General features: G+C 46.3%; 1 protein-coding gene across 1 annotated transcript in view; it reads right to left on the bottom strand.

Moving 5' to 3' along the window:
- The window catches only part of MYH9 (myosin heavy chain 9), an 889,869-nt gene that overhangs the window by 608,339 nt on the left and 259,632 nt on the right, over window positions 1-21,898 (bottom strand). The window contains 5 exon segments of the mRNA XM_063940322.1: window positions 3,131-3,304; window positions 3,415-3,588; window positions 3,777-3,929; window positions 4,019-4,137; window positions 11,073-11,168. Of these exon segments, the coding sequence (XP_063796392.1) occupies window positions 3,131-3,304; window positions 3,415-3,588; window positions 3,777-3,929; window positions 4,019-4,137; window positions 11,073-11,168 (716 nt within the window).

Here is a 21,898-nt window from a genome sequence, read left to right on the forward strand (position 1 = left end):
ATACGGTGCTCTCTTAGGCTGTGAGGGAACATATGGCAAAAAATTTGACTTTCCAGCCGTAGCTATGGAGACCAGGTCCGAGAGACTGTCCCCAAACAATTCCTCACCCTTGTAAGGTAAAACCTCAATGTGCCTTTTCGAGTCGGCATCGCCTGTCCATTGCAGAGTCCACAGGACTCTTCTGGCAGAAATCGACATAGCATTTATTCTAGAGCCCAGTAGGCTAATGTCTCTTTGAGCATCTTTCATATATAGGATAGCGTCTTTTATATGCCCCAGGGTTAGTAATATAGTATCATTGTCCAAGGTATCAAGTTCCTCAGATAAGGTATCTGTCCATGCTGCTGCAGCACTACACATCCAGGCCGACACAATTGCCGGCCTTAGTAAGGTACCTAAATGTGTATAAATGGACTTCAGGATACCCTCCTGCTTTCTATCTGCAGCATCTTTAAGGGTAGCCGTATCCTGTGACGGCAGGCTACCCCTCTTGGATAAGCGTGTTAAAGCTTTGTCTACCCTAGGGGAGGATTCCCAGCGCAACCTGTCCGTTGGCGGGTAAGGATACGCCATAAGCATCCGTTTGGAAATCTGCAGTTTTCTATCTGGAGATTCCCAAGCCTTTTCACATAACTCATGTGAAGGGGGAAAGGTCACCTCTTGCCTTTTCTCCCCATACATATAAACCCTCTTGTCAGGGACTGGGGTTTCCTCTGATGTGCAACACATCTTTCATTGCTATAATCATGTAACGGATGGCTTTAGCCATTTTAGGCTGTAACTTTGCATCATTGCCATCGACACTGGAGTCAGAATCCGTGTCAATATCTGTGTCAACAATTTGGGATAGTGGGCGCTTCTGAGACCCTGATGGCCTCTGCGACATAGGATCAGGCATGGGTTGAGACCCTGACTGTCCCAAAACTTCAAGCTTTATCCAACCTTTTATGCAAGGAATTAACATTATCATTTAAAACCTTCCACATATCCATCCAATCGGGTGTCGGCGGCGACCCCACATTCATTTGTACCCGCTCTGTTTCCACATAGACTTCCTCGTCAAACATGCCGACACAAGCGTACCGACACCACACACACAGGGGATGCTCTATTTGAAGACCGTTCCCCCACAAGGCCTTTTGGAGAGAGAGAGTATGCCAGCACACCCCCCAGCGCTATATGACCCAGGAATCACAGTAACTTAGTGTTAACCCAGTAGCTGCTGTATATACTGTTTTTGCGCCAAATTTTTGTGGCCCCCCCCTCTTTTTTACCCTCTTCTACCGTGATTCTGCAGGGGAGAGCCTGGGGAGCTTCCTCTCAGCAGAGCTGTGGAGAGAAAATGGCGCTGGTGAGTGCTGAGGAAGAAGCCCCGCCCCCTCAGCGGCGGGCTTCTGTCCCGCGTTTGTGTAAAATAATGGCGGGGGCTCATGCATATATACAGTGCCCAACTGTATATATGCTGCTTTTTGCCAAGAGGTTCCTAATTGCTGCCCAGGGCGCCCCCCCCGCCCCTGAACCCTACAGTGACCGGAGTGTGTGGGTTTAGTGTGGGAGCAATGGCGCAGGGTGCGATCCAGTGTACGATCCATCTGGAGCTAATGGTGTCCAGTAGCTTAAGAAGCAGGACCTATCTTCAGTGAGTAGGGCTGCTTCTCTCCCCTCAGTCCCACGTAGCAGAGAGTCTGTTGCCAGTAGATCTCTCTGAAAATAAAAAACCTAACAAAATACTTTCTTTTTAGCAAGCTCAGGAGAGCTCACTAAGTAGCACCCAGCTTGTCCGGGCACAGATTCAAACTGAGGTCTGGAGGAGGGACAGAGGGAGGAGCCAGTGCACACCAGTATCCAAATTCTCTTAAAGTGCCCTGTCTCCTGCAGAGCCCGTCTATTCCCCATGGTCCTTACGGAGTCCCCAGCATCCACTAGGACGTTAGAGAAAGCTTTATTATTTTTAATTTCACCTTATTACTACAGTTGGTCAGTGATGCCCTACTCCGTGGAAAAGTGCATACACACTTACCTACCAAGAAAATAATCAACGTTGCTCATTTTCACCCTTCCTGAACGACGTAATTTACTTTCCTCGGCATACACACGTTAACGACCCTCGCTGTCGGTCATGTATGCAGCTCAATTTGTACTGCAGTCTAAGAGCTACATCGACGTGACGTCGCTGAGCAATGTGGTCGTCCTACTGCTCAGTGTGTATGCCCTGCCGCCTACCCTGGACAAGGAGTGGAAACTCTAGGCGACGTCGCTCATAGAGCACGTCGCCTAATGTGTACCCACCTTATGGGTTTATAAAACAAAAAGAAAAAAGGGGGGGCCAACCAGCTACATAAAATTTCTATGATTCAGTTTAGGTCTTATTTGCCTTGTTGATTTGTAGTATAGGTTATATTCTGATTCACTCTTTTTTCATGATGTGATATGCCAATTGTATTTTGTGTTCATATTCAAAAAACTAATTTGCACGAAAAAACCCCCCACAAAAACTAAGAATTCTCCACAGTTATAAGATGTACAAATTCATACTACAGGTTGAGTATCCCATATCCAAATATTCCGAAATACGGAATATTCCGAAATACGGACTTTTTTGAGGGAGAGTGAGATAGTGAAACCTTTGTTTTTTGATGGCTCAATGTACACAAACTTTGTTTAATACACAGTTATTAAAAATATTGTATTAAATGACCTTCAGGCTCTGTGTATAAGGTGTATATGAAACAAATGAATTGTGTGAATGTAGACACTTTGTTTAATGCACAAATTTATAAAAAATATTGGCTAAAATGACCTTCAGGTTGTGTGTATAAGGTGTATATGTAACATAAATGCATAATGTGCTTAGATTTAGGTCCCATCACCATGATATCTCATTATGGTATGCAATTATTCCAAAATACGGAAAAATCCCTTATCCAAAATACCTCTGGTCCCAAGCATTTTGGATAAGGGAGACTCAACCTGTACTTATATACTAAGCACATTTGGAAATGGCCATCTTTAACTCTGTTCAAGTTATTGTACAGTAAATTTACTTGTATTCTGATCATCTCAATATACAGCAAATATATGGGAACTTTAACAAATTTTAACAAAAAAACAGAAAGAATTTCAAAATTACCTTTCCAGCATAGTGCATGACACAAAAGTCTGCTTTATCCTTGAGCTGTTTGGGTTTTTGGAATTTTGAGTGGGAGCCTTGCTCCTGCACTACTTTCTCCACAAAACTCTTATCAGTAGCTTTTGGAAACCAACATTCCTCATCCAGAAGCGCTAGAATACCTGGTGGGCCAGCCTACAGAACAAGAGAAAGGTGGCCATAATATAAAAAGCTTTTTTTTTCAAAGAAAACAATAAAATAAAACCACCCTAAAGTGACAGCAATATGACATGATTTCAACTCACAGGTCGCTCTATCAAATCAATACAAGGCTGAAGGTCCAAGCCAAAATCAATGAAGTTCCACTCAATACCTTCCCTCTGGTACTCTTCTTGCTCCAGTATAAACATTGTGTGATTGAACAGTTGTTGCAGTTTCTCATTGGTGTAATTGATACACAGTTGTTCAAAGGAGTTCAGCTACAAAAGATGTGAACATATGATTTAAAGTGATCACATAACTATTCTTAAAAAAAAAACTTTGTAAGACATTCAGGAGTAAATGCCAACAAGCACACGTGTAAATAGATTCCATAAAACCTAAAAAAAAAAAATCACAAAAAAAAAATACACACAAAAAAACCACACAAAAAATATATAAAATTTACCTCAAAAATCTCAAAGCCAGCAATATCCAGAATTCCAATGAATGAAGCACCCTGCCTCTTTGTTTTGTCTAGGGCTTTGTTAATACGCATTACAAGCCAGCGGAACATTCGCTCATAGGAGGCTTTAGCAAGTGCCTCAATAGCAAAGTCTGCCTGAGGAAACAAAGCAGAATCATATTATAAGACCAAAAGTAGTTCAACAAACAAGACAATGGAGGACCAAGACATCCTAGCAGATTTACCTGCTCTTTGGTCTGGGCTTTCTGTACATAGTCACGGCCAACCTTAATACGGGGCAAGAGGATTGCTCTGGTAAAGTCATTCACATTAATTCCCAGGAGATGGCATACTTTCTGGGCAGCTATAAAAACAAGAGATTAATTCGAGAAAGCGTATCCGGTGATTTTATTTTGTTGCTAGCAATTTTAGAATGGCATTAACAAAAAGGCTATATTGTCCAAATCCTGTCCTTGCCAATTCTAAGTGTTACAGCTCCTTATAGGCTTATTGTAGAATTATGCTGGTTACTCCATGGACTGTCAAAACGGTTACTCCCCACTTCCTTAGTAGAGTAGTGGAAGATCATGATCTATAGCCTGGATATCACTACTAGGAGATGGTAAACTAGAGGCCTTTTTTTTTTTTTATAGAGTTATATGTTCATTTTGGTGAGCCGCTGCTATTTGTTCATGTAATGTGCTAGAAATCTGTGTTCGACAATGAAGTCTTCTACTTTATTCACTGTCTAGATAACTGATACATTCATCCAGCAATAAAGCTACCCAAGTAGCAATTAATTGATAAAAAAAAAAAAAACACAACAGACAAGCTCCATGTCCTCAGACAATATCCCCTAAATGTTAATAAGCTGTGAGTAGCAAGAAGTGTTGGATTTTGAGTGTGTCTGGCTGGATTTTTAAAGTGGCAATCATTTACACAGTAAAACCAACCTGGTTATGCCGTGTAAATGATTGCTGCTTTAAAAATCCATCCAAAATCTCATGAAATCCCACACTTCCTGTTTCTCGCAGGCTACTACATTTAGCCCTATATGTATTTTGGGAGTGCTCACTTAAACTTAATTCCCTTAACCAACCACAGTGAATAATGTTACTGTGCTTTTATTCAATTGCAAAATGTACGATTACTTAAGACGTGACTCTACACTAGCCTATAGGAGACAATACTTTATAGTAACAAATAAAATAAAAAATAGGATTTTGGTACTTACCAGGTAAATCCTTTTCTTTGAATCCATAGGGGGCACTGGAGTACTATTGGGATATGGACGGCTTAGCAGAAACAAAGGCACTGAATATTTAAATTTAGAACTCTCCACCCCTCCATATCCCCGAGTACCTCAGTGTAGTACCTCAGTGTTTTTTACTGAGCCGAACAGGAACTATAGAGAGGTTGACAATGGAGAATTCCTATAACCTAACGGACAACAACAAAGTTGACACATAACGTTACTGACAACGAAACAGTTGACACCATAACCGATAGAACCTTATAATTTGAACCAGTCGGTGAAAATGTGTTACCATAAGATCCCCTGAGCTTAATACAACCCAGGTAAAACTGCTCTGGGTGGGCGTCGAGTGCCCCCTATGGATTCAAAGAAAAGGATTTACCTGGTAAGTACCAAAATCCTATTTTCTTTTTCATCCACTAGGGGTCACTAGAGTACTCTTGGGACGTACCAAAGCTTCCCCCGTGGGCGGGAGAGCTGTTTGACACCTGTAACACTAGGCGGCCAAAGCTAGATGCTGATGCCGCAAACGTATCAAACTTGTAAAAGCGCACAAACGTGTGCACTGAAGACCATGTAGCCGCACGGTCAAGCTGCGTCGTAGAAGCTCCACGACCAGCTGGCCATGACGTTCCCACAGAACCTGTGGGATGAGCTATTACTGATGTAGGCGACTGTAACCTAACCTTAAGGTAAGCCTGACGTATAGTCAGTTTTATCCATCTGGATAAGGTCTGCTGAGAAGCTGACCCACCCCACTTGGCAGCATCATAGAGAACAAACAACGTATCCGCATTACGAACCGTAGACGTTCGGAACATACAAACGCGTAATGCGCGTACCACATTCAGAATTCTAGAATGTGCTGTCAACACAGGAACCACTATTGGTTGATTGATGTGAAAAAATGACACTAGCTTTGGTAAGAAATCGGGATTCGTCCGAAGTTCTGCTCTGTAATCAGGAAACACCAAATACGGTGGCTTGCATGACAAGGCACCCAAATTTGAAAAACGTTTTCCAAGTGAGAAACTTAATATCCACTTGCTGTAAGGGTTCAAAATATGAAGACTGTAAGAAATCTGAACCCAGATTCAAGTCCCATGGCGCTGTAGGTGGGATAAATGGAGGCTGTACTCTGAGGACACCTTGCAGAAAGGTGTGTACCGACGGCAATAGAGCCAATCGTCTTCGAAAATAAATTGACAACACAGATACCCGCACCTTCAGTGTAGATAAACGCAGTCCTCCATCCAACCCAGTCTGTAAAAATAACAGAATACGGGTAACTTGAAAGATGATGTCGGAAACTTCCGAGCTTCACACCAACCTATATAGGCACGCCAAATTCTGTAATAATGAGCTGCCATAACCGGCTTCCTAGCTCGTAACATGGTTGGTATAACCGATACTGTAATGCCCTCTCTTCTTAAGAGGGCGGTCTCAACAACCACCCTGTCAACCGCAGCCGCGCTAAATAGGGGTAAAAGAACGGCCCCTGTTGTAACGGGTTGGACGTAGTATGAGCGGCCAAGGATCGTCTGCGAGTAGTCCTCGGAGATTCGAGAACCAAACTCTCAGAGACCCATGAGATATCACTAGTATGACTGACGGACTCTCTTATGATCCGTATTAGCAACGGAGAGAGCAGCGGAAAACGGTGGAAACAGATATACAAGGCTGTACGGCCACGCGATTGTGAGAGCATCCACCGCCACTGCCCTTGGGATCTGTCGTTCTGGACACATACTGGGCGTTTGTAATTGTGGCGAGATGGCATCATGTCCACCTGAGGGTAACCCCACCTGTGGACCAACATGTGAAACACCTCTGGATTTAATGCCCAGTCTCCTGGATGAAAATCCCGACGGCTGAGATCATCTGTCTAGCAGATGTCCACTCCCGGAATGAACCCAGTCAACAATATCACCCTGTGGTATTCTGGGCAATTGAGGATTCGAGCTACTTCCCGCATTGCCATGCGGCTTCTCGTTCCTCCCTGGTTGTTGTGTATGTGACTGCCGTCGCGTTGTCTGACTGCACTTGGACAGTCTGAGAGCGAAGCATGTAGTGCAATGTAAATTGCTGTCTATAAATGTCCTGGAACTCCGTGCAATCTGTCGTGATCCGTTTAGAAACCCTGTCGCTGACCATTTTAAACTACAACTCCCCAACCTCTGAGACTCTCGCCCAGAGTAGAGACACCCTCGCTTCCCTGTGGGAAATCTGCCTATGTGAGGGCGACTACTGCTGTTGAAATGGACGCGAGTGAAAACCTCCGAACTGAAGCGCTTCGAAAGCCCATCATTGTTCCTAATAGGCGAATACACAAATGTACCGATAGTGTGCGTGGCTTGAGCACTAATTTACCAGATGGCGTATAATCTGTTCTTTCTGGTGTAGTAGGTAAATTCTTTGATTTACCGTATCTGGAAACATACCTAGGAATTGAAGTCTTTGAGACGGAATTAGATGCGATTGTTTTTGAACTTGACACAGCAACCGTGGTGTACGTTAGCAGCGCAAGTCGGAGGAGCATCTGTTGAGACGGAGCTCTTATGAGCAGATCGTCTAAGTATGGAACGATTGTCACTGCCAGAGATCTGAGATGAGCTATCATCACAAACATCACTTTGGTGAATACCCGAGGCGCTGACAAGAGGCCAAACGGTAGAACCTGAAACGATTAATGGTTGTGGCGTATTGCAAAACGCAAGAACCTGTGATGAGGTGACCAAATCGGAATGTGTAAGTACGCATCCTGGAGATCAAGCGCAATCATGCAATCTTGTGGCTCCAAATATGCAAATACTAACCGCAGAAAATCCATTTTCAATCTGTAGTAAGTGACTTGCTGATTGAGACTGCGACGGAGCCCTCCGGCTTCGGTACCACAAACAGACGGGAATAATAACCCTGACTTTGTTGGTGTACCAGGCCTGGAATTAATAACTGCTGAAACCAGCTGAGACTGAATGGCAACCTGCCAAAAACGCCTTATTTCGTCCGACAGAGGCAGTCCTGTCTTTTAACCCTAAATAGCGGATACATCCATGAGTGGATGGCTGGAAACCCGGCAAATGTAACGTGTAAAGGCGCTACCACAATTGAAAATTCGAGATGGGCTGAGAGCCCGTCAAGCCACTGGCTTGTTGTGACTTTAGCGCCCTGGCGTTACAAGGCGTGACTGTTTTTGTACCACAGCCTTGAAAAGACTGAAGTCTTAAGGCTTTAAACGCCAGACCAGAGTATTTCCGTCTTGATACCGGAGGAGGCAATGGCTAGACTTTTCCCTGAAATATGCATTTGTCAAATTTAGGACCAAACAACTTCTGGCCTTGTCGTGCTGAAACTAGCGACGATGAAAAACGAGAAGCGAGGTAACAGGCGGCAGCAGACGCTGTACAGAGATACTCAGTAGCTTCTTATTAACGATAAGTATAACGTGATCGTCATTGTTTCCATACACAGAGCGCCCTAGTGACCCAAATGTATCTTGGGTCTTTATAAGGTTTGACACAGACGAATTCACCAATGGCGGATTCTCCAATTTAGATGTCACTGTGTGGAAACGGGTAAATAGCCTTAAATCTTAGTAAGATATCCTAAATAAGAAACCCATTGAAGATCTGTCGTTTAGTAAATACGACGGATTAGATGTTAGAGGCTCCTTAGTCTCTGTAAATTTCAGAGACTGACTCACTGGTCATTAGCAATGTATGGTTGTCAAAACCCGCACTGACTGTCTAATGTGCCCTCCTCACTCGTATTTAGCGCTGTGAGGTTTGACATAGAATTGTCAGACTGCAACATAGAAGAAAATTTTTAAATTATAAGACCAGTTAAATTAACCCCCTGGTATCCAAAGTGAAGTTGGACCTTTGGAAAGGCTGAGACTCCTCCGTTCAAGCTGGCGGAGTCACTTCCGAGACTCCGATCTCACCACTCCTGTCGAGCGGAGTCAATTTGAATTGCCAATGCTTAACATAGGATCTGGGAATGAACCGGCTTCCGGAGTGGAAACCTACAAAACATACTGAACATGTGGTAGATTTATGTCCAGACATTGTTTAAAAGTATTTTTAGTCTGTGCTGGAGCCTTACTCCTTATGCAGACAGACAACACAATAGCCAAAGGACAGACACTTGCACGGCTCAGTAAAATTATTACTTAAGATGTGTAATATATATCTATCTATTTATGGCCGAAATGCAGTTCACATGGCCAGCCTATGTGAAACCTGAACCAAAATTCCCACTAACACCCCTGCGCCTCCGGTGGAGTACAGATGTAGGGCAGGAATGTTCTGGAATTACAAACTGGAAGAAGCAGGAAGCATGGTTAAAATGGCCCCCATGCCATGCTTACACCGATATCACAGGACAGGTTACAATTGCTACAGTGTTAATATAGGCTCAATAGCCTATTATACAGTGATAATCACAGGCAGGCCACAATACATGCTCTAGTGTTAATATAGGCTCAATAGTCTATTACACAGTGAAAATCACAGGCAGTTTACAATACATGCCTCCAGTATTAATATAGGCTCAATAGCCTATTATACATTAACTCTGCCTGCTGTCTATATAGGTATGGCAGCCCTTTACATTCCCTTGTAATCAGCCAGATTCCCCCCCCCCTTCCCCCTGTACTCCCTGTAGCGCTGTGTCTCAGCGGGGAGTGCCGGGAAGTCTTTGCAGGGAGGCGAGGGACACTTCTTGCTGAGCAGCGGAGGTCAGCTGGCCGGAGCGGCGCGTAGCGGCTTCCGGCGTCGCTAGCCGAGCTGCGGCGGTTTCTCCCCCTCTCAGCGCTGGCACCAATACAGCACTGACGGAGCGGCTGGGGGCGGCCGGACGGAGCGGCTGGGGGCGGCCGGACGGAGCGGCTGGGGGCGGCCGGACGGAGCGGCTGGGGGCGGCCGGACGGAGCGGCTGGGGGCGGCCGGACGGAGCGGCTGGGGGCGGCCGGACGGAGCGGCTGGGGGCGGCCGGACGGAGCGGCTGGGGGCGGCCGGACGGAGCGGCTGGGGGCGGCCGGACGGAGCGGCTGGAGGCGGCCGGACGGAGCGGCTGGGGGCGGCCGGACGGAGCGGCTGAGGCGGCCGGACGGAGCGGCTGAGGCGGCCGGACGTATGAGCGGCGGCATTACAACACTGACCCCACACAGCGGGGCGGCAGCCTGCGCTGACCGCCCTGTTTCCCCAGCATACCTTGTTGTAGGGAGGCCTGCGACGGGCTTCTAACTGTAAGCTCCGAGCTCTTCCGGTTATGGCTGCGACAGGGCTTCTATTTGTAAGCTCCGTCCAGCTCTTCAGGTCATGGCTGCGACGGGGCTTCTATCTGTAAGCTCCGTCCAGCTGTTGCAGGAGACAGTGGGCTGCCTGTGGCTGTGAGGGTGCTCTTTGTGAGGACCGACACGCCATGCGCTGTCCGTGCAGCGGCACTATCCCGGACCCATGTTTTTCCAGAAACTGGGAAGGGATGTGCTAAGTGAAAAAAGTAAAATGTAAAAGTAAAAAATTAATAAAATCTTCCACAAAGTGTGGGAACTCCACATAAGCCTTGTTAGTGTTGTGAGCACAGAAAAAACACTGAGGTACTACACTGAGGTACTCGGAGATATGGAGGGGTGGAGAGTTCTAAATTTAAATATTCAGTGCCTTTGTTTCTGCTAAGCCGTCCATATCCCAATAGTACTCCAGTGACCCCTAGTGGATGAAAAAGAAACACAGATCCAGTACAACCCTCACTTAGCTAGTACAAGTGATTGATTCAAATAGGACTGTCATTTGAGAAGGGACTGCAACTGCAGATGAAATTAGATCAGTCTGTAGTGGAGTTCCTTTGTCAACAGATGCCAAAATGATGCAATTAAAAATGTAATTAGAGGGGGGGAAAGAACACAGGAATATTGTTATATTTCCTATTCAGTACAAACATGCTTTCGTAGAAGATCCATCTGCAGTGATAAGCAATAGGACAAGTAATATATGCCCACATAGACAACATGCATTTCACACATGTTATTTAGGAACCCTTACCAGTGTTATCTGGCATGGAAGCCTGATCGGTGTTGCGCTCCTTCTTAAACATAATGTTGCCCAACTGTAGGACACCAGACACAACTCGCAACAATCCTGTTAAGAATCAGACAATGGGATTTTAAAACGAATATGCCAACTGTAAAGTGTTCACACTTACAAAACACTGATTCACAAAGAAAGTCCTGCATATAAACAAGTCAGCCATCTTCTGTGCCCAAAATAACAGCCGAAAGTGGTGCATTATAAAATGAGCAGCTGTGTACCTTTATATACCCATTACCAGGGTCCGGTCAGGATCCAGGCAGTCTAAATACAGACGCTGGAATTCCAAAACTGCTTGGTTAGGTTTAGGCTGCAGGAAGTGGAGGGTGTGTGGGGGAAGGGGAGACTTAGGGGCCCATTTGGCCTCTCAGGAAACCCACTGTCTGAATTCTGACAGCCAGCATTTCCAACCTAGCCCCCAGTACCTGCTCCTCTCTGACACTAGGTAAATGTAAAAGCTTATCTCAGCCTCCCACCGTGAACCTAGCTTCAGAGAAAAGCAACCACTGGGTAAATGAAAAAGCTGTGATCATCAATGTTAAAAAAAAATACATATATACATACATAAACTAATGTGTAAACGTTTTAGGCAGGTGTGGAAAAAGTGCTGCAAAGTAAGAATGCTTTAAAAAAAAAATAGAAGTGTTAGGTTATTTTATTCAATTAACAAAATGCAAATAAGTGAACAGATATCTAAAATCGAATCTATATTTGGTGTGACCACCCTTTGCCTTCAAAACAGCATCAATTCTTCTAAGTACACTTGCTCGAAATCAGGGATTTTGTAGGATTAGTGTCAGGTGTATGATTAAACATTCATGCCAAAACAGTCGATAATGATAACCATTTTCACACATGTATGGACTAAAGTATTTGGACGCCTGACCATTAAACCACCAGAGACTAATGACATTGTATTCAAATACATACGTTAATACGGACTTAACCCCCTTCTCCCCATGCCCCCCCACCCCCCAAGATTAATTTTTATTAGTTTTCAAATAAATTGGAGTGGGGGATTGCAGAAATAAAAAAAAAAGGGAGGGGAAAGAGAGCAGCCATTGCAGCATGACAAAACAGACAAATAGAGTTCTCAGCGATAATTTAATACTTCATATCAGTCTACACCACAAGGGGTCATTGTGTACAATATACAACACATCATCTCCTAGCAGAGATGCCTCATCTGGGAGTAACAAATGCTAACTGTCCCAAAATTGGCGAATCAAAATACTCTAGGGGTCTCTCCGAAGCACAATGCTACCATAAACATGGATGGTATGACCAGGGATCTACAACTTCCAGATTGGAAGTATACTATCGAGGTAGAGTAAACTGTATCAAGGGGGCCGTGTCTTCCTATATTCACACTATACTCCCCATTTTGCAGTTTGCTTGGCGTTTCCTGAAGTAAAAGTTACGCCCGCCATCTCAAACTCAAAATGAGACTGAACAGCGGCTTCAATAGCAGAAACCGTAGGTGTCATCGGGGAGCGCCAATTACATGCCAATAGCGGCTTTGTGGTGGATAAAATGTGGCTCAAGACATCTAGTTTGCGGAGGGAAATATATGGGAAAGAGGTGTAGTAGGGCAAATGTAGGCTGGGGAGAGCCCACAATCTTAGAGATGAGGTCAAAAACATGAAACCAGAGGGTCGAGACCGAAGGGCATAACCAAAACACGCGTATGAGCATCCCAACGTTACGACATAAGCGCCAGCAATCATTAGAGGTAGTTGGCCATATGGAATAGAGGAGGGCCGGTGTGAAATATTGGCGATGTGTTAATTTATAAAACTGTTCTGTGTGAGACACGCATTTAGACAAATGAGCACAGGAGGCAAATATCAAACGCTATTCATCCTCTGTCAGGACACATTCAGGTCGGATTCCCACTTCACCTGTGACTTAAGTTTAGTCTGGGAAGGGGGGCAGTTGAGAAGGGCATACCATCTGGAGACTGTACCTTTGCGGTCAGTTCTCACAATCAGGGAGTGAACATATTTGGGGATCGGCATTAATCTGTCATGTGGCGTAGGTACACTCTGCAACCAGTGTCGAAGCTGAAGATATTTATAGAAATGTCCCTTGGGGAGAGAAAACCTAGAGATTGCAGTGGGCATATGACATTAAAATACCCCCTTCCGTTACATTTTGAAGAGACCTAATACCCTGGGAATCCCACAAGCGTAATTATAATCCCAGAACTAGACCCGCCACTCGTTCCAGTGGGAAATCTAGCAGCAGGGGGGGGGGGGGGGGGGGAGAGATTTCCCGTAAATCTCTACCAAGGTCAACCAAGATTTACGTGTGGATTGCACCACAGCCGATCTCAAAAACAGATTCGACCTCTCAGTAATGGGCATTCCCAAAACACTAGATAAAAGGGAGAGGAGATAAGAGGCCCCTTTCCAGGGAGACCCATATTTTAGGAGCATCCATCTCGGTCCATGCTCCCAATGGGGACAAAACACATGCTATCTGGTATAAATGTAAATAGGGAAAAGCTAAACCACCCCTCAATTTCGGTAAGGACAAAATTTTACGAGCTAGTCTCGGTTTTTTGCCTCTCCACACATCGGATTAGTACAGAATTAAATTTGGTCAATAAGGCATTAGATAAAAGGATGGGGATAGTCCTAAATAGACAGAGCAGTTTGGGGAGCAGTACCATCTTCAAAGCTGATTTGCGATCAAACCACAATATGTTATATAACATCCAGTCTTTCGTTAACATTGTTAGTTTAGTGAAAAGGGGGGGGGGGGGGGGAGAATTACAGCCAATGATATCCGAAACTTTAGGGGAAATACGGATGCCTAAATAGTTCAGGCAATCTACTTGCCAGCCATAAGAATACTGAGACTTCAATTGATCGAGAAGAGCAGCGGAGAAGTTAATCGGAAGCGCTTCTGTTTTAGACGCATTGAGTTTGTAATAAGAGACCAAAGAGTAGGCCTGCAAGACGTCATGGAGGGCCCGGAGAGAATTGTGAGGGTCGGCAATGGTGAGAAGGACATCATCCGCAGAGAGACATCTTGTACATATGACCATACAGAGCTGGACCTCTCACCCTGGGGTTAATGCGGATAGCCTCTGCCAAGGGTTCTGTGGCCAATACAAAAGCCAATACACTGGCGAGTACCGTTTGAAATTGTAAATATGGGAGAGAGCATACATTTATAAATACTCTAGCCGAAGGGACAGAGTAGAGTGCAGTAATTGAGGATAGGGCCCTACCAGAGATACCAAATTTTACCAAAACTGCTTTCAGATAGCCCCAGTGTAATCTGTTGAACACCTTCTCCGCATCCAATGAGTGTAACAAAAGAGGATCCGACTCGGAGAAGGCATCCAACAGTTATCATCCTCCTGGTGTTGTCGGGGGCTTGGCGGTTCTGAACAAAGCGTACTTGGTCTTGGTTAATAAGGGATGATAATAGCGGGTTTAATCTATTAGCTATTAATTTTGCATAAATGAACGTCTGAATTTAAGAGGGCTATAGGGGGATAGCATAACTGGATTCTTACCAGGTTTGGGGAAAGCTACTATTCTGGCTTCGGGCATTTCCGCTGGAAACGAGCCAGTTGACGTGGCCTCGTCAAAAACAGTCCTCAGGACTGGGGCTAGGGTATCTCTAAAAGATTTTAAAAACCCGTTCGTAAAAGCCATCTGGGCCAGGGGCTTTATCTGACGGGAAGCTATCAATTACTCGACTAATCTCCTCTAAGGTCCAGGGGCGTTCCATCAATTGAAGGGGTTGGGGATCTAAACTGGGTAAGTACAGTGTACTCAAAAAAGCGCCAATCTCAGAACTAGTCGGTTGCGGGGTAAAGGGGTCCGAGCGGAGATTATATAGGGCTGAATAGTACTCTGCAAAGGCACTGGCTATGTCCGAAGGGTCAGACTTTCAAGCCTTTAGCATTAAAAACCTCCTTAACGCTCTCAGCTGCCATTTTGCCTCTCAGCTTTCTGGCTAACATTCATCCCACCCTATCCCCGTGGGTATAGAACTTTTGTTTCAGCCAAAAGAGGTTCTTATGCACCTCTTTTAGGGTTAGGATATTCCATTCTTCCCTAACGCGGGGCAGTTCTCGATAGTGATAAATTATCGGGGGAGGATTTGAGTCTATGTTCCAGGTCTGCTAAGCGCACTTCTACGTCATCTTCTTGCATTCGCAGCAACTTTGTGTTGAGCTGCCGCTTGGACAACTGAGCCCCTAACTACCACCTTTAGTGCACACCAGTTGTTAAACACAGATGTGTCAGCTGGATCATTGCATTCTAGGTAGGCAGATAAGGCTTGAGAAAATATGATTTTAAACCTACCGGTAAATCTATTTCTCCTAGTCCGTAGAGGATGCTGGGGAGTCTGTAAGGACCACAGGGGTATAGACGGGCTCCTCATGAGAAATAGGCACTCTAAAGATTTTAGAATGGGTGTGCACTGGCTCGTCCCTCTATGCCCCTCCTCCAGACCTCAGTTAGAGAAACTGTGCCCAGAGGAGACTGACAGATTAACAAAAATCCTTTTCTCGTACTAAGGGCAAGATTCATACCAGCCACACCAATCACACCGTATAACCTGGAATATACGCAAACAGTTAACAGTATGAACAAAACAGCATCAGCCAAAGACTGATCTTAACTGTAACATAACCATTATGTAAGCAACAACTATATACAAGCCCTGTAGAAATATGTCCGCACTGGGACGGGCGCCCAGCATCCTCTACGGACTAGGAGAAAAAGATTTACCGGTAGGTTTAAAATCTTATTATCTCTTACGTCCTAGAGGATGCTGGGGATTCCGTAAGGACCATGGGGATTATACCAAAGCTCCAAACCGGGCGGGAGAGTGCGGATAACTCTGCAGCACAGATTGAGCAAACATGAGGTTCTCATCAGCCAGGGTATCAAACTTGTAGAATTTTGCAAAGGGGTTTGAACCCGACCAAGTAGCTGCTCGGAAAAGCTGTAACGCCAAGACGCCTCGGGCAGCCGCCCAAGAAGAGCCCACCTTCCTAGTGGAATGGGCTTTTACCGAATTTGGTAACTGCAATCCAGCCGTAGAATGAGCCTGCTGAATCGTGTTACAGATCCAGCGAGCAATAGTCTGCTTAGAAGCAGGAGCGCCAAACTTGTTGGCCGCATACAGGATAAACAGTGCTTCTGTTTTCCTAAACCGATCCGTCCTGGCTACGTAAATTTTTAAGGCCCTGACTACATCCAGGGACTTGGAATCCTCCAAGTTCCCCGTAGCCACAACAATAGGTTGGTTCATATGAAACAATGAAACCACCTTAGGCAACTCTGCTCTATCCACATGGAAAATCAGATAGGGGCTTTTGTGAGACAAAGCCACCAATTCGGACACCCGCCTTGCAGATGCCAAGGCCAACAACATGACCACCTACCAAGTGAGAAATTTTAATTCAACTGTTTGAAGCGGTTCAAACCAGTGAGGTTTTAGGAACTGTAACACCACGTTAAGGTCCCAAGGTGTCACTGGGGGCACAAAAGGAGGCTGGATGTGCAGCACTCCCTTTACAAAAGTCTGGACTTCTGGGAGAGAAGCCAATTCCCTCTGAAAGAATATACATAGGCTCCATTAAGGTACAGCTTTTGGCCCTAACTTCAGGCCCATATCCACTCCTGTCAGTAGAAAGTGGAGAAAACGGCCCAAGTGGAAATCTTCCGTAGAAGCATTCTTGGCTTCACACCAAGATACATACTTCCTCCAGATACGGTGATAATGTTTCGCCGTCACCTCCTTCCTAGCCTTCATCAGAGTAGGGATGACTTCCTCCGAAATACCTTTCCAAGCTAGGATTCGGTGTTCAACCGCCATGCCGTCAAACGTAACCGCGGTAATTCTTGGAATACGCAGGGCCCTGCTGCAACAGGTCCTCCCTGAGAGGAAGAGGCCATGGATCTTCTGTGAGCATCTCCTGAAGATCTGAATACCAGGCCCTTCGAGGGCCAATCTGGAACAATGAGAATTGTCCAAACTCTTTTTCGTCTTATGATTCTCAATATTTTTGAGATGAGAGGAAGAGGAGGGAACACAGACCAACTGAAACACCCACGGTGTCACCAGGGCATCTACTGCTACTGACTGAGGGTCCCTTGACCTGGCACAATATCTCTGAAGCTTCTTGTTGAGGCGTGACGCCATCATGTCTATTTGAGGAAGTCCCCAGACTCTGCAAAAACATCTTGATGAAGTCCCCACTCTCCTGGATGGAGATCGTGTCTGCTGAGGAAGTCTGCTTCCCAGTTGTCCACTCCCAGAATGAAAACTGCTCACAGAGCGCTTATGTAATTTTCCGCCCAGCGAAGAATCCTGGTGGCTTCCGCCATTGCCACTCTGCTCCTCGTCCCGCCTTGGCGGTTTACATGAGCCACGGCTGTGACGTTGTCTGATTGAATCAGAACCGGTAGGTAACGAAGAAGATTCTCCGCTTGTCGTAGGCCATTGTATATGGCCCTTAATTCTAGAATGTTGATGTGTAGACAAGCCTCCTGGCTCGACAATAGTCACTGAAAATTTCTTCCTTGTGTGACTGCGCCCCATCCTCAGAAGCTCGCGTCCGTGGTCACCAGAACCCAGTCCTGAATGCCGAACCTGCGACCCTCTAGAAGGTGAGCACTCTGCAGCCACCACAGGAGAGACACCCTGGCCCTGGGGGGACAGGCTCATCTTCTGATGAATTTGAAGATGGGACCTGGACCACTTGTCGAGAAGGTCCCATTGAAACGTCCTCGCATGAAACCTGCCGAAGGGGATCGCCTCGTAGGTCGCCACCATTTTTCCCATTACTCGAGTGTATTGATGAACTGACACTATTCGGTTTTAAGAGGTCTCTGACCATGTTCTGGAGTTCCTGGGCTTTTTCCATCGGGAGAAAAACCTTTTGTTCTGTGTCCAGAATCATGCCTAAGAACGATAGCCGAGTCGTTGGAACCAACTGTGACTTTGGTAGATTTAGAATCCAGGCATGCTGCTGGAGCACTCAGTGAGAGCGACACGCTTTTACGCAACTATTCTCTCGATCTCGCTTTTATCAGGAGATCGTCCAAGTATGGGATAATTGTGACTCCCTGCCTGCGCAGGAGCACCATAATTTCCGCCATTACCTTGGTGAAAATCCTCGGGCCCTGGAAAGCACAAACGGCAACGTCTGAAACTGGTAATGACAGCCCTGTACAGCGAATCTCAGGTACGCCTGATGAGGGGGATATATGGGGACATGAAGGTATGCATCCTTTATGTCCAGTGACACCATAAAATCCCCCCCCCCCCTTTCAGGCTGGAGATAACTGCCCGGAGAGATTCCATCTTGAATTTTAACTTTTGCAAGTACAGGTTTAGGGATTTTAGATATAGAATCGGTCTGTCCGAGCCATCCGGTTTCGGAACCACAAACCGGGTTGAATAGTACCCCTTCCCCTGTGGAACTAGGGGAACCTTGACAATCACTTGCTGTTGACACAGGTTTTGAATTGCAGCTAATACTATCTCCCTTTCTGGGGGAGAAGCTGGTAAAGCCGATTTAAAAAATCAGCGCGGAGGCACCTCTTCGAATTCCAGCTTGTAGCCCTGGGATACAATTTCCATCGCCCAAGGATCCACGTCTGACTGAACCCAGACGTGGCTGAAGAGTCGGAGACATGCCCCCACCGGCGCGGACTCCCTCAGAGGAGCCCCAGCGTCATGCGGTGGATTTAGTAGAAGCCGGGGAGGACTTCTGCTCCTGGGAACTAGCCGTGGCAGGCATTCTTTTTAGCTGTGGAAACCAGGTCCGTGAGACCTTCCCCAAATAACACCTCACCCTTGTAAGGCAAAACTTCCATATGCCTCTGAGTCGGCATCACCCGTCCATTGGCGGGTCCACAGGGCTCGCCTAGCAGAAATCGCCATGGTGTTGGCTCTTGAACCTAGTAGCCCAACGTCTCTGAGCGTCTCTCATATATAAGACTGAGTCTTTAATGTGACTTAAGGTCAATAAAATGGTATCCCTATCTAGGGTATCAATGTCAGCTGACAAGGTATCTATCCAAGCTGCTACCGCACTACAAAGCCAAGCCGATGCTATTGCCGGTCTGAGCAAAGCACCCGTATGTGAATAAATTGATTTTAAAGTAGTTTCCTGTCTGCGATCAGCAGGATCCTTGAGGGCTGCCGTGTCTGGAAACTGTAGCGCCACCTTCTTGTACAGGGTGTGGTATTGAAAATAAGAATTTACTTACCGATAATTCTATTTCTCGTAGTGGATGCTGGGAACTCCGTAAGGACCATGGGGAATAGCGGCTCCGCAGGAGACTGGGCACAAAAGTAAAAGCTTTATGAATAGCTGGTGTGCACTGGCTCCTCCCCCTATGAACCTCCTCCAAGCCTCAGTTAGGATACTGTGCCCGGACGAGCGTACATAATAAGGAAGGATCTTGAATCCCGGGTAAGACTCATACCAGCCACACCAATCACACTGTACAACTTGTGATCTGAACCCAGTTAACAGTATGATAAACGTAGGAGCCTCTGAAAAGATGGCTCACAACAATAAACAACCCGGTTTTTGTAACAATAACTATATACAAGTATTGCAGACAATCCGCACTTGGGATGGGCGCCCAGCATCCACTACGGACTATGAGAAATAGAATTATCGGTAAGTAAATTCTTATTTTCTCTGACGTCCTAGTGGATGCTGGGAACTCCGTAAGGACCATGGGGATTATACCAAAGCTCCCAAACGGGCGGGAGAGTGCGGATGACTCTGCAGCACCGAATGAGAGAACTCCAGGTCCTCCTCAGCCAGGGTATCGAATTTGTAAAATTTAGCAAACGTGTTTGCCCCTGACCAAGTAGCTGCTCGGCAAAGATGTAAAGCCGAGACCCCTCGGGCAGCCGCCCAAGATGAGCCCACCTTCCTTGCGGAATGGGCTTTTACAGATTTTGGCTGTGGCAGGCCTGCCACAGAATGTGCAAGCTGAATCGTACTACAAATCCAACGAGCAATCGTCTGCTTAGAAGCAGGAGCACCCAGCTTGTTGGGTGCATACAGGATAAACAGCGAGTCAGATTTTCTGACTCCAGCCGTCCTGGAAACATATTTTCAGGGCCCTGACTACGTCCAGCAACTTGGAGTCCTCCAAGTCCCTAGTAGCCGCAGGCACCACAATAGGCTGGTTCATGTGAAACGCTGAAACCACCTTAGGGAGAAATTGAGGGAGAGTCCTCAGTTCTGCCCTGTCTGAATGAAAAATTAGGTAAGGGCTTTTATATGATAAAGCCGCCAATTCTGAGACACGCCTGGCTGAAGCCAGGGCTAACAGCATGACCACTTTCCATGTGAGATATTTTAATTCCACAGTGGTGAGTGGTTCAAACCAATGTGACTTTAGGAGACTCAACACTACATTGAGATCCCAAGGTGCCACTGGAGGCACAAAAGGAGGCTGTATATGCAGTACCCCTTTGACAAACGTCTGAACTTCAGGCACTGAAGCCAGTTCTTTTTGGAAGAATATTGACGGGGCCGAAATTTGAACCTTAATGGACCCTAATTTTAGGCCCATAGATAGTCCTGTTTGCAGGAAATGCAGGAAACGACCCAGTTGAAATTCCTCTGTAGGGGCCTTCTTGGCCTCACACCACGCAACATATTTTCGCCAAATGCGGTGATAATGTTTCGCGGTTACATCCTTCCTGGCCTTGATCAGGGTAGGGATGACTTCATCTGGAATGCCTTTTTCCTTCAGGATCCGGCGTTCAACCTCCATGCCGTCAAACGCAGCCGCGGTAAGTCTTGGAACAAACAGGGTCCCTGCTGGAGCAGGTCCTTTCTTAGAGGTAGAGGCCACGGGTCCTCCGTGAGCATCTCTTGAAGTTCCGGGTACCAAGTCCTCCTTGGCCAATCCGGAGCCACGAGTATAGTTCTTACTCCTCTCCTTCTTATGATTCTCAGTACTTTGGGTATGAGAGGCAGAGGAGGGAACACATACACTGACTGGTACACCCACGGTGTTACCAGAGCGTCCACCGCTATCGCCTGAGGGTCCCTTGACCTGGCGCAATATCTGTCTAGTTTCTTGAGACGAGACGCCATCATGTCCACCTTTGGTTTTTCCCAACGGTTTACAATCACGTGAAAGACTTCTGGGTGAAGTCCCCACTCCCCCGGGTGGAGGTCGTGTCTGCTGAGGAAGTCTGCTTCCCAGTTGTCCACTCCCGGAATGAACACCGCTGACCGTGCTGTCACATAATTTTCCGCCCAGCGAAGACTTCTTGCAGCTTCTGCCATTGCCCTCCTGCTTCTCGTGCCGCCCTGTCTGTTTACGTGTGCGACTGCCGTGATGTTGTCCGATTGGTTCAATACCGACTGACCCTGAAGCAGAGGCCTTGCTTGACTTAGGGCATTGTAAATTGCCCTTAGTTCCAGGATATTTATGTGAAGAGACGCTTCCATGCTTGACCACAAGCCCTGGAAATTTCTTCCCTGTGTGACTGCTCCCCAGCCTCTCAGGCTGGCATCCGTGGTCACCAGAATCCAGTCCTGAATGCCGAATCTGCGGCCCTCTAGAAGATGAGCACTCTGCAACCACCACAGGAGAGACACCCTTGTCCTTGGAGATAGGGTTATCCGCTGATGCATCTGAAGATGCGATCCGGACCATTTGTCCAGCAGATCCCACTGAAAAGTTCTTGCATGGAATCTTCCGAATGGAATCGCTTCGTAAGAAGCCACCATCTTTCCCAGGACCCTTGTGCATTGATGC

Source organism: Pseudophryne corroboree, chromosome 9 (genome assembly GCF_028390025.1).
Source record: "Pseudophryne corroboree isolate aPseCor3 chromosome 9, aPseCor3.hap2, whole genome shotgun sequence".
Classification (NCBI taxonomy): Eukaryota; Metazoa; Chordata; class Amphibia; order Anura; family Myobatrachidae; genus Pseudophryne; species Pseudophryne corroboree.